This window comes from Polypterus senegalus, chromosome 8 (assembly GCF_016835505.1).
Source record: "Polypterus senegalus isolate Bchr_013 chromosome 8, ASM1683550v1, whole genome shotgun sequence".
Lineage (NCBI taxonomy): Eukaryota > Metazoa > Chordata > Cladistia > Polypteriformes > Polypteridae > Polypterus > Polypterus senegalus.
This window is the reverse complement of record NC_053161.1, coordinates 44,991,567-45,014,127: the sequence shown is the minus strand read 5'-3', so window position 1 is coordinate 45,014,127 and position 22,561 is coordinate 44,991,567. Positions and strand designations below refer to the sequence as shown.

The 22,561-nt window shown below is 35.4% G+C and overlaps 1 protein-coding gene across 1 annotated transcript in view; it reads left to right on the top strand.

Annotated features, from left to right (window-relative positions):
- Window positions 1–22,561, top strand: part of sema3c (sema domain, immunoglobulin domain (Ig), short basic domain, secreted, (semaphorin) 3C) — a 161,938-nt gene that overhangs the window by 24,206 nt on the left and 115,171 nt on the right. Inside the window, exon 2 of the mRNA XM_039761054.1 lies at window positions 3,117–3,261. Within this exon, the coding sequence (XP_039616988.1) occupies window positions 3,132–3,261 (130 nt within the window). The 5' untranslated portion in view covers window positions 3,117–3,131. The remainder of the gene's footprint in view (window positions 1–3,116; window positions 3,262–22,561) is intronic.

Here is a 22,561-nt window from a genome sequence, read left to right as displayed (position 1 = left end):
AAGTGGGCCCCATTTAATGCCAGGAGTTGCTATCAGCAAAAAGAGAGAAAATAAAGAGCACACATGGGTGTTAAAACAAAAAAGAAAGATGCAATCCATAGTGTAACCCACTCAGTCACTGTTGAGTCCAAGACTGACTTCCTCCTTGTAGTGCCACATGTTTTTAAGGTACTGGGTCCCAGAAGACATTGAACTATGAGGAAAAGAGATGTTGCATCAGCGACAGCGTCCCCTCTCATCGCAGTGGTGGTAAGGCTTACATTTTCGGAGCCATGTGGATGTCTCCTATTCAAACATGCGTATCGATAGATAGATAGATAGATAGATAGATAGATAGATAGATAGATAGATAGATAGATAGATAGATAGATAGATAGATAGATATTCACATGGTCTAAACATACACTAGAATGACTAAAAAGGAAGAAAATAAAATAAAAAAGTCTGACTTGGCAGTCACAGCCCCAGTAAGACATTATGCAGGTGAATTGCTGTTGGTACAAAGAAGCCCCAGAAGTGTTTCCCAACACACTTCGGCTAAATAATTCACTGGCTGAAAGTATTTAGCAACAATGTGTCAGAGCACTGTTCAAAATGGCACTCAGTTTTGTTTTAATTCTCTCCTTTGCTGCTATCTCCAGGTGGTCCAGGGTGTGTTCCATAACTGAGACTGCTATTTAATTTAGGTTGTTGATTTGATGGGCCTCTCTTGCAGTAATGTTATCAGCCTAGTACACCACAGTGTACTGTACATTGCACTGGCCATCACAGAGTTGCAGAAGATCTGAAGGTTCTCATTTCCCACTTTATTGGAACGCAGTCTCCTAAGAAAAAAGATCCTGCTCTGCCCTTTCTTATTTAGTTCCTCTGTGTTATGAGATCAGTCCAATCTATCATTGATGTGGGCCCCCAATTACCTATAGAGTGCACCTCCTCTGTATCCTCTCCCTGAATAGCGACCGGACATAGAGGCTCTTGGGTGTGGTGAAAGTCTTTGGTTATACTGAATTTGGTGGTGGTGGTCCAGTGTTGCTCACATCCGTATCAGAAACATTGGTCTTTGAGTCTCATAAGCTGTGGTCTTCCTGACAGATTGTTCATTATCCAGGACACCATAGGCTCATCCACTCCATATCCCTGAACTTACCCCTTAACAGGGTTGGCTGGATGATATTGATTGCAGTGGAGAAATCAAAAATCATAATCCCCACAGTGCAACCAACTTGGTCCTGGTGAGAATAAGCTTTATGGAGTAGACAGATTATTACATCATCCACTTCAATCTGAGGTAAACTGTAGTGGGTGATAAATTTAAGGATGATCAATTTAATACAAATGCAGAAGCAAATTCATAAATATTTTATGGGACAATCTATTATAGATTTGTGTCATTGCCCCTAACAATCAGATTGATAGATTCATCCACCTGCCTGCCTTAAAATATTCATCTCAGATCAGTTTATTTCTGTATGGTGCATTAAGTACAGGCTTTCACATATTTACAAAATAAAAAAACTGCAGCAACACTAAACTTTATTAGAATATAATATTTACATATGTAAAATGCACAAATGTCAAGGTGACTAGACAATAATAGAGAATATAATATGTTTGTTTGAAATGTAAAAAAGTTATGCTAATTTACCTTCAAGCTACCAAAAAATATGACCAGTTGTGAAGAAGTGGAAGGTGGTTGAATTCATGTTCTGTTAGGTTGTCATTTTTCTCTGTTTTCTCAGTTTTTTATGTTCTTGAGCTTTTTTTTCCTTTTGAAGTTTTTTGTTGTAGTTCTGCAAATTTTATCTGGTTGATTGCATACTATGTTGAAAACATAATTAAATAAATCCTAATAAAGAGAATGAAGAGAGGGAAACACAAACTCCAGTTAACAGGATAAACCTCTGAGGATCCATACTCCTTTGTAATAGGCAAAGGTACAGATGTGTGACTCTTCAAAATTCTGAGAAACACCATCCAGAGCACTGCCCCTCACCTCCAGTTCTCAGAAACTGAACCTCCACTCTTACAAAGTATAAACTATATATCCATACACCAAATTGTTATAAAAAATCAATACCGATTAAAGAAGCAACCAGATACATAAAGAATGTGTTTGTACTGAATGTAACCCTTAGAGTAACAACAGAAACTCTGCTCTTTGAGATAATTGAGTTAAGGACCATAAACGATAAAACTAAACAGTTCTTGTTATACAAACATTTATCATTATAAAATTCCAATGTTAGACAAAATACAAATTTGGTACCCCTTTCTAAAATACTACTGTACAATAAAGAATATGTGATAGTTAATTAACAAAGCAAAAATACATTTCTTATCATTGCTATCACTATATCTTTTCTTCTCTTTTCTTTTCTGACATTCAAAGGTAACAAGTGCGGAGTTTAAAGTATCAAGTCAATAGTAAGAAACTGCTTCACTTGCAGTGTGAGCAAGTTTAAATTGATCTTATTAGTGTCAAGGCAAATCCACTATAAATGTTCCATGAAGACAGCTCATAATACAAAGTTTATGCAGCATATCAAACGGCACGTTTGGAGACCACAGTCTCTTCTTCAGGGCCCGTTACGTGACATTCTTAAAACAGAAAGTGTTTCTTTTTTAACACAAGTAGCAATTGAGTTATATTAGTTGCTGCAACAAAGCAAAAAGCTATAGAATCATTCATAGAAATTAAATCATTTATAAAACAAAAAGATATTTGTTATGTTGTATTCACAAGTTTAGATTCTGCAGTGTTTTGCTGCATATAATCATAGTACTGAAATGAGTGTACCACGTGGACTAATTATGTTTAATGATAAATAACTATAAGAAGATTCATGCACACATGATAGACTATATCATTTATAGGGGATACTGCCAGGATATGCCCTGCCTCACCTCTACCCTAATTGGATTAAAAGGGTTTTACAATTTAATGCTTTGTTATGATAAGCCCACAAGTCTTTCACTTGTGTTAAAACTTAAATCTTTTGGCTCCCAGAAATAAGAGTTATGTTACTTATTTAGGTCAAACTCAGGCATAAAAGATTACAATTATTTATAGTACAGTATGTAAAGTGTCACTAAGTTTGATTTTTGTATTTTAAAAGGGATCTCTGGCTAGGATGGACTTCCAAAGACTCATAAACATGGCCAATGTATTGCTGCTTGAAGTGGTTGTTGGAATGATTTTACACATCAGCTTCAGCTTAGAATTTTCCCAAGTTTTGCCAAGGGTCTATTTAACATTTGAAGGTAAGTCCAATGCTTCTTGCTGTCTGATGTTTTTTTTTTAATAGATAAATGCATAAATCAAACTGTTCATATTGGCTGGTCGGAGTTCCATAAAGGTGTGATCAGGTTTGTTTTGGCAGTTAGGTTAGTTTGCAGATCATTGTGAGGTTAACATTAGAAGAGAAATGTGCCATTGATTTATTACAGACTGCTCAAAACAAAGTCTCACTTTTGCTGTTGAATAACGTAAAAGGAAATGGGGAAAACATGCAGATTCAATTAGTCTTCATTCGATTGCTTGCCAGCACTTTCATTTTAACACTCCAGTTGTCCCTGTTTATTTTGTGAAAGAATGTAACTGGCATATCTGGAAATAAGAACGCTCAAAATATCTCACATTTCTTTTTTTGAACCCCTGCTGTAATTTAATAATATATTTTGTTGGACTAGTAGATAAGTGGGCTTATGCTAGTTCAATGATTAACTGCTAAGGTCATCATGTTACACTACACACATTTATTTTTATTAAAGGTGGGGGCAAATGAATAGCTGCCTAAGTACAAAGGTGATATAATCGTTATTATTACTCTTGAATAAACTGTTCAAGACAGTAATACTTTGGATAGTACATATTTTGAATATATGCTTGTGTTAAAACACTGGTGACTCAATTCTGCACTCTATCATTGTAAAGTTAAAGTTGTAATAGAACATAAAAAAGTAGAACAATGTATAGTTCAAATGTGTAGGCAACACTTTCTATGAAATTTGTAATGTTTACAGCATTATTGAAGATACCAAAACATCAACATTAAATGGGGTTTGTTTCAATAATATTAAAGAGTATTTGTATTCTTTGTTTAAGAATAATGAATTGCAGCAGGCCAACTTAGTTCAGCTGCAGCTGTTTTACATTTTTAAGAATTGTAATTACTGCAGTTTTCTGTGGCATGTTAAATATTATTGTCTCATTTGATATGTTACTGTTTTTTTTTTTAAATACTGCACTCACTTTCAGACTTGTGCAGCAAAGCATTCACAAGAAACAAAATGGTGAAAGAGATCCTACAATATCATTGACATGTGCTTTAAGTACTGCTGAAGTTTCTGAATGTGAAATAATAATAATAATAATAATAATAATAATGACGTATAATGCTTTATATGTTGTACCTTTCTGTTTAAAATACAGTATTTTGTGGTTGGATAAATGAGGGTGTTAAACATTTGATGTAATTTGATGTATGTTTTTCCTGTTTTACAATATAAAGGGATACTGAGAGCTAGTGAGGATTAGAGAGTCAGCGCCATCCTGTGTGGCTGAACTCATTCTAGTTACAAAGTGAGGCCAGAGGCCAGTCATTCTAACATCTGGATTGTGACCGGGGTTTTCTTCTTCTTTTATTTTGTCATTCCAAGCAATATGTTTGCACTCTTGACTGCCTCCTGTTTTATTTTAAAGTGCTAAGTCAGTTTGACATTGAAGAATTACGATTACTTTTCTTAAACTAAATATGCTACTTTACACCAGGAAATAAGTTTGCATGTGAGGTGTAGTTTGGTACATCAGATTTAGAACACATTTCCACAAACAGCAGAATTAAATAAGTATTCAGTACTCAGGTTACAAGAATTTTCATCATGCCTGAAATTAAAAAAAACTTGCATAAGAATGAATCAACATCCATCCATCCATTCATTATCCAGCCTGCTATATCCTAATTTAGGGGTTGGCAAAGTTATTCCTGAACTTCCTTATTCAGGTTGTCTTTATTTGGTCATTTATTTTGCAAAGACTGGTAATGAACAATCAAATATCCTGTATGCTTGCTCTGGGTCCCAAACAATCTGTACAAACAACATCCTGATTAAAGCTGTAACCTTCAATTAACTAAGATACCTGCGCTCTTTATTTACAATAATTATAGTACTTACTCCGCAGTGGGGTTTCTGTGGTCAACAAAAAAAATTAATGATTTCTATGGGTCATTGGCATTATTTATTTTCTGAATGCTGCAACTTTATGCTTTCTAAAGCAAAAACAAGGGAAAACAAATTTAACCAACACCTCCACTCAGGGGTAGAAATTTTGTATCTGGCAGAATGACATAGGTAAGTCTTTCTAAGACAGTGGAATAACGTTTTTAACTGTATGTTGAACTGGATCACTGTGTTTAACCAGAACAGTCTGTTAGAGGAAGATGATGCAATTCTTGCATGATCAAGAACTACAACAACATTCATACAGAGGATGGAGCTCAAAGTGCTTTACAGTTTGTCAAAGAAATATGGACAGTGGGCATACAAGTTACCACTGACCCCGGGTCAGTGGACTGAGGCAGAGAGACAACCCCCGCTATGAGTAGGCAAAGGGATGAAGCAGGTGGAAAATGCAACCAAAGTGCTCACTAAGTGCTGTGTCTGCGAATGGCAATATCCGAGCTGCTTTCTTTTTCCACCCCCTGTCCTACCCCTTCAAATAGTTTAACATGTATATACATTTAATACTTTTGTGATTGGTGGAACCCTGGTGTACCTTGGGATATTTTTGGGTTGCAAAAAGTGTGCCACCACAGAAAAACAGTTGTGAAGCACACTGTACCTACATCGTTGCTCCTGGCATTCTAAAAAGATCTTCATAGCTGCTATCTTGCTTAAAAACTGACAGTGTGCATTACTTGGATGGTTATGTTGTGTACTTTGTATAAATTATTGAAGATACCGTAAACTTGAATAATGGTTAGGGATAATCATTACACTTCGATTTTGTTGAATTTTTTTTATTATATTAGGGCAGTCAGCACTCTAAGCTGGCTGGCAAACTAGTGAGTTAAATAAAGAGGTATTAGAAACCTATTTTGGTTTTAGTGCCACTCAAAAGATAACTCATTTAGCACTTATGTTATATGACATTGATTTGATCTTCATACAGAACCATGAAATGAGAAAAAGAGCATCATTTTTACCTTTGCAACTTTTCTCTAGCATTGCACCACAACTACCATAACCCTCCCTCTCCATCAGCCTTTTGCCTACACCTCTGCACCTGTCAGAAAGTAGGAATCAAGAAAATGAACACCAGTGCTATGTATTGACGTGTAGCTTATTGTTGTTAACTGAAAAAGTTAAATTCATTGAAATGTTAAATCTTTAAATGAAAATTTTATTTCGTAAAATTTTTAAAGAATTTTTATGTAATACTTTAGATACACAATTAACTTAGTTGTATTATTATTTTGTAATGTTTCTTAAAAAAAATACTTGAGAATGCTACCCTGACCAAAGCAACAGTATTTTTTAATGAATTAAACAGGGCAGATTATTTGCAAAAATATATGCAAAAATTAATATTCCCAAGCCTAATATATATATGCACAGGGGTGGGCAAAATAGGTTTACAGATGTAAGTGAAATACAGAGTTTATTCTTGTATTATTATTGATTTTTAAGTATTGTATTATTTATTTGCATTATTTGTCTTCTTCTTATTATTACTATAGTCATTATTTTGCATCCTTACTTATGATTTATATTTTAGGCAATTTGTGCACTTATGAGTTTGTACCTAAGTGTACTGTGTCAGTGTCACATTCTTTTAAGTTAATAAAGTTAATAAAGCTATTGTGTTAATAAAGCTATTTTAATTATCATAACCTGCATGTCTTTCTCCTAACAAACAACTGTAACCCTACTCTGTGCATAATATATGGAAAATAAAATTAGTATATTGTATGTATTAGCATGTTAGCAAATATAAAAAAAATATATAAGCATTAACCTTAGTGCAAATATTAATACAAGTCAGGCACACTAAGTAAATGGTTAAATAAAGGCACATGCCATATTTCTTTTTTAATTAGAACTTAGTTCTAGCCACCAATAGCTTATTAGCTCGAAGACCAATGAAGGGAGAATGATAAGCTAAGGCAGCCCAAAGGTGGAAGAGGGAGAACATCTGCAAACTCAAAGCCGACTAAAAAATAAGCGAAGCAGAAAAATAAAGATAAATAACATAAAATAAAATTACCAGTGGTTCCCATAAAACACTTTTTTGACAAGTCAGCTTCAGAAAAAGGAGTCAGAATGAGCAGTGAAGGAGCTGTTTTGAGATAGGTCAGGATGATAAGAAATTATTATATAAACTGTGATTTTTGGTCTGTTTGGGGCTCAGCTAAATTTGGCCTAATTGGGTTGAGTCCACATTATTGTTTTATTGCAATAAAGCTATATACTCAGTTTGCCTATCCTCTGACTCCTAGAGCCTTCATTTCAGGTGAAGACCTTTAGGTGCGTCTTTTGCTCCAACAATTTGACATTCTACCTGTCATAAATGTTCTTTAAATAGTTCCTTGATTGTTTTTTTTAAGCATTGTCTTAAAGGATTCGATGCAGTGGGTCTTGTGGGAAGTTAGGGTATCTGCTTTCATTCCAACATCACAGTACAAAGTTCAATGCTACATGATGTCATGATGGCCATGAAGTCACGATGATCTTACCCTTACTGACAATGTTTGTATTAAACACAGAATGTACAAAGACAGAGACATGACATTGGTAAAGAGTTTACACCTGGCCATCACCTATGACAACAAACTAAGCTTTGATAGAAAAACAAAAGAAACAAAGCTTAGACATGGATCACACATTTTCCTGAATTTCACTAAATGACCAAATGACCTTCTCTAGTGCCAGCTTTTCTCACCCATTCTTATCTTTCACTCCTTTCATCTTATTCTGCTACAGAAAATTGCGGCAGATTTTTAATTAAAAAGAACTGGAAGGAGAAACATTGTTAAGTGTCATATACAAATGAAGAATGATTTGTTGACAAGCCTAAAAGTAGTTCCAAAATTCAAGGTCAACAGAACTAAAGCCCAGGGTCTTTGCCAGGAAATCAAATAAACAAAAATGGTCTCATAACAATGCGGGCTTCTATTCACAAACTCGAATAACTAGGAAGTCTTGGAGCTGACCTATGTACCCTCCAACCTGTGACATCACGGTTCGTGACCTGCAATTGTCCTGCCTGGCATTGTGGCTAGCAACAGTAAACAAACTAAGAGCAAAATGGAAAAGCCCATGGAAAACAAAAATGGCATTATGGAAAGATGTTAATATATTTTATGTTTTAAATGAAAGGTTTTACAAAATAAGTATCAAAATCAAATTTAAAAACTTTGAACATACCAAAATGTTTAAGAAAACATGAAGCTGTAAAATTTACAACACATCTCTCCTGGCTTATTTCCCCTCTGCTTCAGTCCTTCAGTCATACACCTAATGAAGCCTATGCAACCAAAATGTTGAGTCTCTAAAGGCTAATGTACTAATGATCAGATTAGCATAGCATAGAAGGCATAGACATTTCAAAGTAAGAAAATAATTTAATGGAAAGGATAAGCATCTCTTAAATAGGCATACATTAAAACTTGTTTTAAAACTCCGTAAATACTGTTCTTAACTGTTCATCACCAAAAGTGAGTTTTCTATTTTTTCAGTGTGAGAATAGCCTTTACCTGTTTTTTCTAATGCAGATACAGTATATAGTATGTTACAAATATAAATAATACATAGAGTATATATGTATGTGAGTAAGTATGTTTGTATGTGTGAGAGTGAGACACTAAGTGCACTAAATAATATGCTTCAATCCTTGAATATGTTTTCTCCATATTCAAAGTGGTATCATTCACAGCTCAACTGTAGGAATGCCTCCATTTTTTGTTATGTCCTTACTAGGCAACTGCAATAACACCATTATCATCGGAGGCAATTAGTTCATATGTATTCATTACCTCCAATAATAATGCAGTCTTTTCTTGCTGATTGTCTACTCATGAGGTTTTTAGGTTGGTTTGCTGTAGTTTTTAAAATGCCATGATATTTGCTTTGTTTCCAACTTCACAAAATTTAATTTGGCTTCCTTTATTACTTTTTCACTTTAGATGTTAGATACCTTGCCATTCAACAGGATGTAACCTGGGAATCCCAATGATGAAATGAAAATCCATAAGCAGCTTGAACATCTTGTTTTAAACCATTTATTTTGAAATTTATAATGATCAATGCTTCCTCTGTTAGGCCTATAAATTTGCTAGTATTTTTCTGTAAAATTTCTTATGAAAATTTAGAAATACTTTACTTAAGCTCTCCTCAACAAATGCACACAGTTTTCTCAATTATAAGTGACATATTCATAAGTTCTTCTGTTCATGTTATACACAGTAATCTTTTCCTGCAACATGATTTCCAAAACTAATTTTCTTTTGGACTGCTTTATTCATGGTCCCTTTTTCCTTTTCATATGTTGCTACTGGAAAAAAAAATTGGTTTTAAACATTCAGATTTAATTTGTCAATGCAGAATCTCTGGATTTAATTATTATGTCTTTGGTTTTGTCATGGCTCTCTTCCAGGAAAATGAAGATTTCTTGTTTTATGACTAACTAACATTTATCTACATTTCTGAGGACATATAAATTGCATCTTTTACTGTCTCTATGTCTTCATTATCTGTTCACTTAGTTAACAACACCACTCAAATACCTTAGTATTCTTAATACTGAGCATTATTCTTAAAAATTTGCATTCTTTCATCCTTATCTTAGATTGTCTTAGATGCTTCTTTTTAGCTATTAAAGGTGTAATTAGCATATCTATGTTCAGTTAAGCTCCAGTGATATTGTAGTCAACTGAGAGGTTGCCTGAGAGAGCCAACACATTTCAAGCCAAAAGAATATTCAGAGATGCAGGGACTTCTAGATGGGCTTGTGGCCTGATGTCCCAATTGAAACTATAGAGCTTTCTCTAAGAAAAACATAATTTAATGGACAAACTTAACCTTGGGATGAGGTTTAAATTTCACTTCCCCACTCCCTGCATGAAGCTTATCATGTGTGGATTGAGATGTAAGGCTGTGACAAGTGCACCACTTGGTGCAGAAAGAAAGACATTGGTTGAGGAGGATGAGGGAGTGCATACTAAAGTACCTTAAAGGGGAAGATGGACTAGCCACCCTTCCTGGCAGTTGAAGCATATATCACTGCTAAGTATGTTCCATACAAGTCCTCATGGATGATTTATGATGTAAGTGGTTGATATTATTTGTTTGTTTTGTGAGGATGAAGGAGCATCAGATGAAGCACTAAGAACATATTAGTAACCAAAATCTTAAAGACACTGTATGGTGCTACTTCTCCAGATACAGTGGTAAAGGATAAAATTAGACCACAGAAAGAAAGAACATAGAACAAGGCAAACAATTTTAGTTATTCAAAAAGCCAGAGAACCAGAAAGGATAGAACAGGGGAACCAGAAAGGTCAACCAAAAATTCCAAAACCAAATTTGTTGTTGAATTCTAACTCCTAATGTTTGGTTTTCTTACTCATAATTACCACCATTTATCCCCAAATCAATGATGCCTAGATATGTGTGCTGGACAAGATGATTCACCCTCCACATCAGGTAACTTATAATTGCCATTGCAGCAATAAACAATTTGACTTTGACCATTGAAAAGTAAATAAAAAAATGGAGACAGTTGTGAAAAGTTTCCAACATAATATGACATTATGGTGACATCATCAAGATAACATTAAAATTGAATAACCTTACAAATAATGTATTTAATAACATTTTCAATACAATAGTAACCTTGAATTTTAAACATTCCAAAACCTCAATAAAGAAAAAAGCACATGAAAAATGTATAAAATTGTAAACAGTGTCAAAACCAGATACACGACTTACTATCAAGCATTGAAGTTTCTATAAAAATCTCCAGTCTGGGCATCCTTAAGATGGCAAGGTGATTTTGTGTGACATGTACTTATGCTGCCTGTTTCTGGAAGCTCATTGTTTAACTTAACATTTAACAATCTAATTGGGTGAATAAAAATGAAGAAAGGTAATAATGTTTTGTTTTTTCCAGTGGCAGAGTTCAGGCACTAAAGGGATTTGTAGCTACAGAACAGCACCAGTGGTCACTGTCAGAAAACAGCATACACAAAAATATTATTTACTATGCAAAAAGGCAGAACTCGGCACATATTAAGGCAGTGCTTCCCAAACTCGGTCCTGAGGACCCACTGAGTCTGCAGGTTATTGTTCCAACCAGCTTCTGTTTTTAATTGGACTGCTGGCCTAATTAGGTGAACTGTTATTTCCCAAGTTCTGTGTTTTGGGAACAATATAGAAATTAGAACACTAAGTTTGGTAAAAAAAAAAAAAAAACTACTCTCTATATATAAAATCCTAAGCCTAAAAGTGCAATGTCATGTTTTTGTCACGATTTAAATCAGGCTTATTTTAAAACCTACATCTATATGTTTGGTATCATTCTTTTCAGAATTTATCAAACTCTAATGTGATGTTGTTAGATTTTCAGATTCTTATTCCGTTTTTAAATTATAAACTAAACAATATCAAGAACTCATGTCCCTGTGTCACTGATTAGGAATCTGGTTAGAACAAAAACCTGCAGCCACAGTGGGTCACAGGACCAAGTTTGGGAAGCACTGTATTATGGAATTTGAGAATATAAAAACTCAGGACATCAGAACAAAAGGAGTGGTGATTTCAATTAGGGAGGTTCTTGGCTCAAAACTAGAAAGATGTTTAGTAACCTGGGCAGGTGCCATGAGACAGGATCAGCAGACTGCATAAACTAAACAATTTCCAATGCAAGTGCTAGTGGGCAGAGAGAAAGATGCAGGGCTCTTATGAAGATAAACATGATGGAAGCAGATGACAATTTGTTTAGAGAAGGTCAGCAGCACAGACAAGACTAAAACAATTGACTGTGGACAGCAAAGGACGAGGATTGGTTTGACTGCACAGAAACACAGAATGTGTTTTGTTTATTGACAAAAGGCCAGCAGGCTGCACAGAAAGTCAAATCGGAGATTGCCTGTGGGACATGTGTTCTTAGGCACTTTAGACAGACATACAGAGAAAATTAGCAGAGTAGATAGTGCCTAAATAGGGATGAGTCTCTGATGTTTAGACATTTATGTAGTACTAAAGAAAGTTGAAAGGCATAACTTCATGGCATGTGAATTGCCTCTTAGGAAAAAAAACATAAAATGTGTTATTGTCAATAAAAAAAACAGTGAAAGGAACCAAAAACAGTCCCCATTTTTTGTTATAATTCTTTAAACAAAGCAACAGCAAAACAAATGTGCTTACAGTCTGACTTTTATAACATGGTGGGTAATTTCAAGCATGACAGAGTGCATGGAAGCAATGCACACTTCTTGGCCACACATCCTCAAGGAAAATGTTGTGACTTAATGCCAAAACTCAAAATTAAAAGAAACCCAAAAAAAAGGGGAACACATTTTAAAAGGACCTACACAGCCCTCAGAGAGCTTATCTTCCAGTAAAATGTTGTAAACAGTTTGTATTGATTTACTTGGCAAAATATTGGATATTCCTGCTACAACTGTGTTTAGACATACAGTAGTCTTTCACTTTTTCTTACAGCTGTTGTCCTCTAGGAATTGTTTGAACGCATTCATGAAAAAAAGAAGTGGGTCAAACATAAAATGATTAACTAAGGTTAAGCTATTTCTGTCTTTTAATGTTCTGCAAAATGTTATTTATGCTTTTATTTCATCCCATTTAGATTTCTGTAACTCCCTGTATACTGGTTTTGCCACTCATCTCTGCTTCAGCAACAATTGATTCAATATGCTGCTGCCAGAGTCTGAGTGGCACCAACCAAAAGATCAAATTGCATCCATCTTAGCTTCCTTTCATTGGCTGACTGTGAAATGCAGATTTTAAGATTTTGTTGTTTGTCTTGAGTCTGCTCTGACTCACCTTGCTGATCTCTTATGCCCTTACTCATCCACCAGGTCTCACAGACCCCTATAATCAATAATTTCTGTCTGTTCCACACACACACACTTGAAGATTGGCATGGCTGTGTTTTTAAAAGGAGTACCAGGCCCTCGTCTTTGGAAAAGCCTGCCCATTGAAATAAGATCAGCTCCCACAATTGATTATTTTAAAATCTTATTTAGAAACATGTTTTTATTCACTTGATTTTATAAATTTGACAAACTAGTTAAACTTTGTGAGTTTAGTTGTAGTCGCCACTCTTTTTTCTTTGTTCTATTCCGTTTAAAATATGTAAAACATGACACATCAGAAAGACGAGTCTCTCTCCTGTTTTGCGAGGTTCTAAACATGCGTGTCCTTTATTTCTCTTTGTGACATTCTATGCATTGCAATTGCAGATTTGCATTCATTGGTTGTCAGCTCTCATGCCCACGACCAAACACATTGGATTGGATTTTATCTGAGCGAATCATAGGCTAGTTGGTGTGAGTCGCTTGGTTTGTCACATTAGGCAACTGGTATCATAGGAGTATGCTGCAGACAGTCTCAGACTTGCCAAGATTATGTAAAGGAAAGCTACGACTATAAATCACTGGATAATTCACCTAATGTGACATAGCCTTTAGTGGTGTGTTACTTCACCTCTGTTTTATCCTTTTATGTGAATACTAGACATTAAGCCTGTTACAATAACGGACGCTAGAACAGTAGTGCATAAACATTAGTAGGAACAGTATATTAAATGGCAAGGGACCTTGTATGTGGCTGTAATATGCATCACTTTATTGTGTGCCTTTAATTTTCTCTCGCAGTAATACTGGTTTGTATTTCCATAAAATGCCTGTAATTTTCTCTGACAGTAATACAGTGGAACCTCGGTTCACGACCATAATTCATTCCAAAACTCTGGTTGTAACCCGATTTGGTCTGAACCGAAGTAATTTCCCCCATAGGATTGTATGTAAACACAATTAATCCATTCCAGACTGTACGAACTGTATGTAAATATACTGTATATTTTTTAGGTTTTTAAGCACAAATACAGTTAATTATACCATAGAATGCACAGCGTAATAGTAAACTAAATGTAAAAACATTGAATAACACTGAGAAAACCTTGAACAACACAGAAAACTAACACTGCAAGAGTTTGCGCTATAGCGCTACGAACCACTCGATAAAAAAAACTTTTTTTTAATGAGTTTTAAGCACAGGGAAAAAAATGAACACTTGAAAAATCCATAATTTAATAAACAACAAAAGTAACATTGCAACAATGCACGTGTGCGCCTGTGTGTGTGTGTGTCTCGCTCACGTGCCTCTGTGTGTGTGTGTCACTCTCGTGCGCCTGTGTGTGTATGTGTGTCTCTCTCGTGTGCCTGTGTGTGTGTGTGTCTCTCTGACGCGCGCCTCTGTGTGTGTGTGTCTCTCTTGCGCGCCTGTATGTCTCTCTCTCGCGCGCCTGTGTGTGTGTGTCTCTCTCGCGCACATGCCTGTGTGTGTGTGTCCCTCTCTCTCTCTCTGCACAGGGAATGCACAGGGAGAGACTGAACACGAGGCCCCGCGCATGCGCACTTCACCAGAAGACACACACACACGGACACCTGGACGCACACAGGGGTTTTATTAAAGAGGATATCATATTGATGTTGTATTGTTTTAAAAGTGTCATATAAATAACTTTGACATGATTGAACAGTATACACATTGATTGTCTGCTCACTGTTACCACATATTTGCATCTAAAAAAACAAATCTGTAAACCTCTCTGTCTCTCAGTATACATCCTTCTGGTTACACTCAACCCTCCCTTGAGTGAATTTCAGGAATTCACTCAGGGTGTCACTCCACCATCCAGCCATGCATCCTTCTTGAGGCAGCACTGCCAGACCATGAGCAGAATACTAGACCTTGATGACAAGCAGAAGCTACAACTGCAGTAGCATGACTTGTAGTCTTTTCCTATCTAGAAAGATGTAAAGAGTTACACAATAAGCTGAACTGACTCACTAGGTGGTTAAAATGATTCAAGTGCTTGACAGATGACCACAGAACTTTCTGTGACAACATGCAAGACAGCAAAAGGTAGACAGAGCTCACTATTAGAAACAAGAAGGAGTGGTGTCTCTGTAGCTACGACTCTGCACTGCTATCTGGAAGGTTGCCTGTTACTGCCAGAAGGGATTTTCCTCTGTTGGGCCTTTGAGCAAGGCCCTTAACCTGAACATTCCTCCAGGGGTGCTATACAATGGCTGACCCTACACTTTCACCCCCAAAGGGAGAATAAGTATATATAAAGTATTATATTATTATCATCATCAAGTCACACCAGTCAAGGAGCAGGAAATCTTAATTCACAAGGCAAAATTTTATGTTTTTCTTCACAATCAACCTTTTTTGTTACAAGGCAGCTTGATAATTCAGTGACAAGTCCTACTGGAACTTGCTTGAGAGGAAACTTGCTGGTTAATTTAAAACCTGCTGAAGCCGATTAAGGATCACTAGGAGCATTAGTCCCCAAAAGTGTCAATATAGCTCTCTCATTGGACAGCACCTCTAACATTCTAAAGAAAGAGTAAAGAAAAAGCCAGGATTTGCATTATATGGAATGATGCTGGGATGGTTTGAGGTTGGTGGTGAGAATTGGTTACAGTTTTAATAAGCTGGTTATTTCACTGACTGCACAGAGCTATGGAGTGAGGGAAGCTCTTGAGAATCTAATATAGGGCCACTGTTTTAGGTACTGTCAGGAATCTGAATCACATCTTGTTTTATGGATGTTTGTCTGCCATTTCAAATCTTGGTTAAATAAATTTTCTTATTGTTTTAAATGCCTGCTATTCGTGACAAATTTAAAGTTTTTTTGTAAGAGCCTTTCTTCTATTGTAATCATTTATGTAGCAGTGAGATCTAGTGTTGCGCAATTATGTAAAAACATTTGTAATTTGGCTAACATGTAAGTTTAATGTTGTTCATTATAGTACATTAGGGAATTCAGACCAGATGTATTCCTTCATACTGTACATATACGATATATTACCTAGAAGTATGGACATTTCTGGGGTGATATATTAATTAAGTCTTTACTCAATGTTCATATTAAAAAGTGCATTAAAGATGAATAGGGCTTCTTCTTACTGGTCCCCTCCCTGGTATTACACAGTGAAAAAAAAATCATTGAAAAAAACCTATTCATACATTGTTCACATCAGGTCACAAGTGACTATCAACAACATGCCCCTGATAAAATGTCACTAATTCAACAATATGCTGTTTTGTAAAATCATGTCTCAAATTTATTTTTTAAAGTAAAAAATTGTTTTTTAATTAGAAATATCATGAAAGGAACCAGTTAGTGGCTATGTGCCCTCCATCTGTATTGTTCTTCATGTTAAACTCAGTGTAGTGAGAAGCTGGCATATCATGGCTGCAGGGCTACCTCCTCAGCTAAGAGACCTGACTGCCTGCCACAGTACCACGTCATCAGTGTTTAAGCGCAAGAAGCTGTTCTTTGTAACAGATTGTATGTGCTTAAAATAATACTGTATATCAACTGTTAAAAATAGATGGTACATAATATGTGCAGGATGATATGGTTTCTCTTATTTATGTGTTTGTAGCTTCTAGAATGAATAACTAATGACAGTGATTTTATCATTTGTATAATTTATGTATTGGCAAGTTATATCCAATGACTTTCTTTTGGTGACACAGTAAATAACAGTCCAGAGCCTTAGTAAATAAATCATGCTGCTCAGATAAAGGTTTAAGTTTTTATTTGAAAAGAAAATATATGATTTGAGAGCTCAAGTTAATTAAAACAGAAATATAATATAGTAAATTCACATTTTTTCCCCTTAAAACTCCCGCTTTTATATATAATGACACTTAAATTTAGTTTGCATTATTCAACTTAGCAAATGACAAGAAAAATGACTTTAGACAAAATATTTTAAAATACAGATGATTTAAAATTAACATAACTAGAGCAAACTCTGCAAACACAGATTTTGGTTTTAATTATTTTCATTTCCTATGAGACTTTCTGATTATGGGTTGCAACACATGGCATTGTTTATGAAAGATTATGTAGGATTTTATAGAAATTTACGGTCTGTTTAAACCTCAACATCACACTGATTTTTTTTTTTTTTTTGATCAGGCTGCTTTTAATGGCCTTCATTAAAATCACTTTTTGAAATGCAAAGTCATTCTGAACTACAGCTGGTATTATATATAATAATGTGTTCTAATAGACAGTATAAACTCATAGCTGCTGGTTATTTACTGGACAGTCTTCTGCTTAGTTGGCATGAACCATATAAGTGTATTTTATAAATGTTTGATCATTGCCTCCCAGGTGAATACTGCTTTTTTGGCTCTTGATGACTTTTATACCAAAACTTGCATCTTAAACACTCATGTATTGCATAGAAATATATTATAAAATTCAGATCATACTGCATCAAAGTTATCCACAATGATTGATTTGACTGGTTCTAGGTAGGTGATATCATAAGACACAAAAATTGTTTTACGTCAAAATTGCCTAAATGTATGTGCTTGCTTATATCACAGGCTAACAGGTCTGCTTGTGTCAAAATTGTTGTTGTGGTGATGTTGGCAAATGCACAACCCTTTCCTATAGAAAAAGAAAAAAAAAACACAATATCTGTTTCTTGTCAGCACTTCACTATTTTTGATTGTGATCCATTGGGTTTTATATAAAATAAAACTAAGCTGGAAGTTTTTCTACAAATAAATTTCAAAAATAATTAAGACAAATTAACATACAATTTTTAAAAAGTGGAACAATTACCTTTGAACCTTTTTCTTTGTAAGTACACATGCACTGATCACATTCTTATGTGTCTGGTCATGTGGTACCTAATTGTCATGCCTTCAGTCATGATGTAAATCTCTAAAATTATTAATATTATTCATGGATCTGAGCTTTATTTATTATTGAAGATGGGAGAGATGTGTATTGCATCCATTTTCTGCACTTGTGTTTCCTCAGGGCTTTAATATTTAAATTTGTTTCTTTTTACATTCCCCTTTACATTCATCTAGGGTATCTGTGCCTTTCACTTATTCAAAATAGGTGGTGAGGACCGTTAAATTAGTTCTTCATGTAGTTTTAGTTCCTGCCAGGAGCATATTCTGCCAAATGATTCTGAGCACTAAAGACATCATCATGTTTCTTGTAACTCACTGGTTATTTCCAAAATATTGAACTAATGCTTTAAGAATTTTGTTCATCATTGTCCCAATTTGTTAAACTACAGTTGTGGCCAAAAGTTTTGAGAATGACTAAAGTATTGTTTTTTTACGAAGTTTGCTGCTTTAGTGTTTTTAGATCTTTTTGTCAGATGGTTTTATGGTATACTGAAGTATAATTACAAGCATTTCATATGTTAGAAAGGCTTTTATTGTCAATTACATTAAGTTCATGCAAAGAGCCAATATTTTCAGTGTTGGCCCTTCTTTTTCAAGACCTCTGCAATTCGCCCTGTCATTCTGTCATTCAACTTCTGGGCCAAATCCTGACTGATGGCAGCCCATTCTTGCATAATCAATGCATGAAGTTTGTCAGAATATGTGGGTTTTTGTTTGTCCACCCATCTCTTGAGGATCGACCACAAATTCACAATGGGATTAAAGTCTGCAGAGTTTCCTGGTCATGGACCCAAAATTTCGATGTTTTGTTCCCTGAGCCACTGAGTTATCACTTTTGCCTTATGGCATGGTGCTCCATCATGCTGGAAAGGGCATTGTTCATCACCAAACTCTTATTGGATGGTTGGGAGAAGTTGCCCTCAGAAGATGTTTTGGTACCATTCTTTATTCATGGACATGTTCTTAGGCAAAATTGGGAGTGAGCCCACTCCCTTGGCTGAGAATCAACCCTACACCCCACAGTTTATGAATACCTAGTAATGGAAAAGGTGCATTGAGAAAATGCTAATATATTTCAAAAATTCAACACATCAGAGAGTACATCCAAATTAATTCTTGTCCAGGATTGCTTCCTGATTTTTGTATTGGATGTTTCCAAGAAAACTTTTGCCCGTCTGCAATCTTGTAATGGAAAAGCAACCTAAGCAGTTTAATTGGCGGAAAATCACTGAATAGCATAAGCTACATTATTAAATATAGAAAAAATGTAACATTGGCACAGTGTATAGTGCTATTAACTCATATACACTAGATTTGAGTCTCAGCCTTGGCTCTGCCTGTGTGGAGTATTCAAATTCCCTGAAATGTCTGCACTGTTTTTTCTCCAGGTCTCCTGCTTTTTCTGTTTATTAAGTTAATTAATGATTTGCGTCATATACATAAATGGTGTTTAGGATGCACTGACACACCTTATTTTGGGTTGGTTGATGTATTATACCCAATGTCCCCAAGGCTCTGGCTCTGCTCATCTGTATGTTGTGAATTGGTAGAGGTGTTACAGACGCTGTTGCTACTTTTTCAGTACTGAATAAATGGGTTCAGAAAAGAGATGGTTGAATGATTTGATGATTGGAGTGATGTTTTTAATAGTTCCAGTGATAAAAAAAATATTTAAAAAGTCAAAGCTTTCCTAAGCAAAAAAAAAACTGTCCTTTTTTGAATCGATTGTACCACTATTCAGGTTTAATGCTATGCTAATTGTTGCTTCTGGTTGGTATAGTCTATGAGTTATTGGGTAGGGCAGTGGTAGCACTCCTGCCTTGCTACGAGAAGACCTAGGTTTAAGTCTCCCTCGGTTTGCATAAACATAATCTGGGTGGTCCGGTTTTCTCCCACAGTCGATGCAATTTATGTGGATTGCCGAAGCTATATCAGTCCTGGTATGTGTGTTTAGGGCTGACACCCAGTCCAGGAATTGTTCCTTCTTATACCTTAATGCTTGCTAAGATGGACTACTGCTCTCATGTGACCCTTCTTTCGATTAGCAGGTTTAAAAAATGGATTGATGCTTGTTTTATTTTAGTATTTCAAAATAATTGTCGGTGTAGCTAAAGTTTTTCTTGTGAGCTGTTGTTGAATTATAAATACATGTGGTGAGTAAATTACTTTGACATTTTAATGTAACATACTGTATTTATTGTCATTGTTATAATGAAGTTTCCTAATCCTTAGCTATTTCCTATTCAAGAAAGTCTTTTTAAAAAGCATGTGGCAGATCCGATTGCATTTCATAGCTGGTAGTTACAACCTGTGGAGCTATCCTCAAGGAAATACAAATGAAGGGGTATGATAATAGTCCTTTTTATGCATGTATTCTAAGGATTACACTTCAAGGCAATCTAAGGTCTGCTAGCGGAAAGTATCACAAACACTCCAAAAAAAGCTTATTCTCAGCTAAAAATGCACACACCATGATATTCCCTCTAAGTAGATATGCTTTGAGTTAATAAACTAACAGGCATGCAGCGTGTGAAATCCTTGATGAATGGCAGTTATGTGAACTGCTGTCTGAGAATCTACTCTGCCTTAAAGGTCAAAGTACCGGTGAAATTAAAGATTAAAAAGAACTGAATATTGAGAGTAAGTATTGAAGTATTATATTTAACATTGTGAGCAATGAGCATACAGAAAAAAAATAAAGATTGGCATTATTACTGGGGATAATTCCAAGGATAGCTACCCACTGCGCTTTCATCACTAATAAAAGTGTAGTCAGTCAGAACTTTGAAATGAAGCTGAATTCCAGTCTAAAAGAAAGCACATACAGGCCTTGGGAAACCTCCCTTTGAGGTGGGAATCCGCTATAAATTTTAACTCAACTTCTTCAAAGTCATGGAGAGGAGTTTACCTTAGTATTTTGTTTATTTTTCCTTGATCTTCACTGTGTTTAACTGATAAAAGATAAGCATTACATGTTTCTCTGTAATTAATCTAATTAGTGTCTTGATTTGTGTTGTCTGAAAGGATAAGATCTGTAATTTTCAAGACAAAGTTTTTCTTCACACTCATAGTATACATTCATTTTCTGTGGGAAATTGTGTTCTTAATTAAAACATTTTCTATAAATTAAACAAATGATGAGTCTGTTTCTGCAGTTTAAAATATTGCCTGTTAGGCAGACATCCAAATGAGAAAGTTAATGCTGTATAACTTACCAAATATGTCCATTTCCATGCCAAGAAGGTTCTTGGGTATCGCCACTTGCCTTGATGTTGCACACCCACTCTAAAGCTTTGTTTTTATGTCATTTTCTGAAGAACAAAAATGTGAGACTACCAATGTAAATGAGGTCCAGTCCAGCTGTGCTTTTCACCTCATTGCCCATCTACCTCTATGGCATCACTGCATGGAGTAATGATGTCTTGTAGCTCATTTTGCGAATGGTGCAGTTGCTGCTGTTGTTTTTGGAGTATTTCAAGCACTTACACAAAATTTTTCACACAATTTCGAAAAAAACATTTAATTTCATATGTACGACCTTGAAGAAAAGGAAACATTTAGCCACATTGAAATCTGAGATTTGAAATCCTTCTTCCCCATTTTTTGCATGGCTGCAACAATAATGTTTACAACAATGATGTCCATTTCTAGTTTTATGATCGGATGTCCATTGCAGAGTACCTATTTAAAGGTACAGTGCAGCAAATGCTTTACTCGTGTATTAATTCACTTACAAAACAAAACAATGACCTTTTTGAGTTTAGGGAATCAAATGTAGCTAGCACAAGGAACTTCTAGCTTGCTCTCTTTGTACTTTCAACTTTCAAAGGTATTCCAACCTTTTTGCCCTTCCTCACCCTTGTCTTTTCTGTTCTACCATCTTGGCACCACCCCTAGCATTATAGGATCCTAAAAGCTATTTCCACAAGGACTTTTCTGCTAAGATGCTTAATCATTTCTTTCACTGTAATGTGTTATGTGCTTCTAAATAATCAGTTTGTGTTCTCCATTTTCTTGTAATAATACCCTTGCCTGTCTGTTTGTACGACTATTGTATGCCCCATCTCGCAATGGCACCAACTCGTTTATTTCACCTTAGAGCAAAACAAGTGCATGTGTGAACCAGAAAATTATTATTCTTTTTTTTTCCAATTTAAATTTTCTTAAGCATTATCAGTATATACACAGAGGGAATAAAAAGAAAACCCACCAAAAATACCACGTAAACCCTTAAGAAGTGGTAAATGTTAATTAAAGTAAACAAACAAAAAAAAAGCTAGGGACAAAAGTCCAATAGTCAACGGGCAATCAGCAAATAAAGGAGATTGCAGCATAATGAAAAAGAGTGAGGAAACCTCATCATGGGGCAACCACCATCCAGCGCCTGATAAAATGAACTACATTAAGCCAACTTTGAAATGCGGAGATGGATGCATTATTGATTCACAGTTCCAAGAGGAGTAGGGTGGAAAAGGATGTCCTCTAGTGAGAAAAAATGATATAGATGGATTTTCTCCAGCAGGAGATTAGCAATAGTTTTCTAGCAATAGCAGCTAGGATGATTACCTCTCCTGCAATA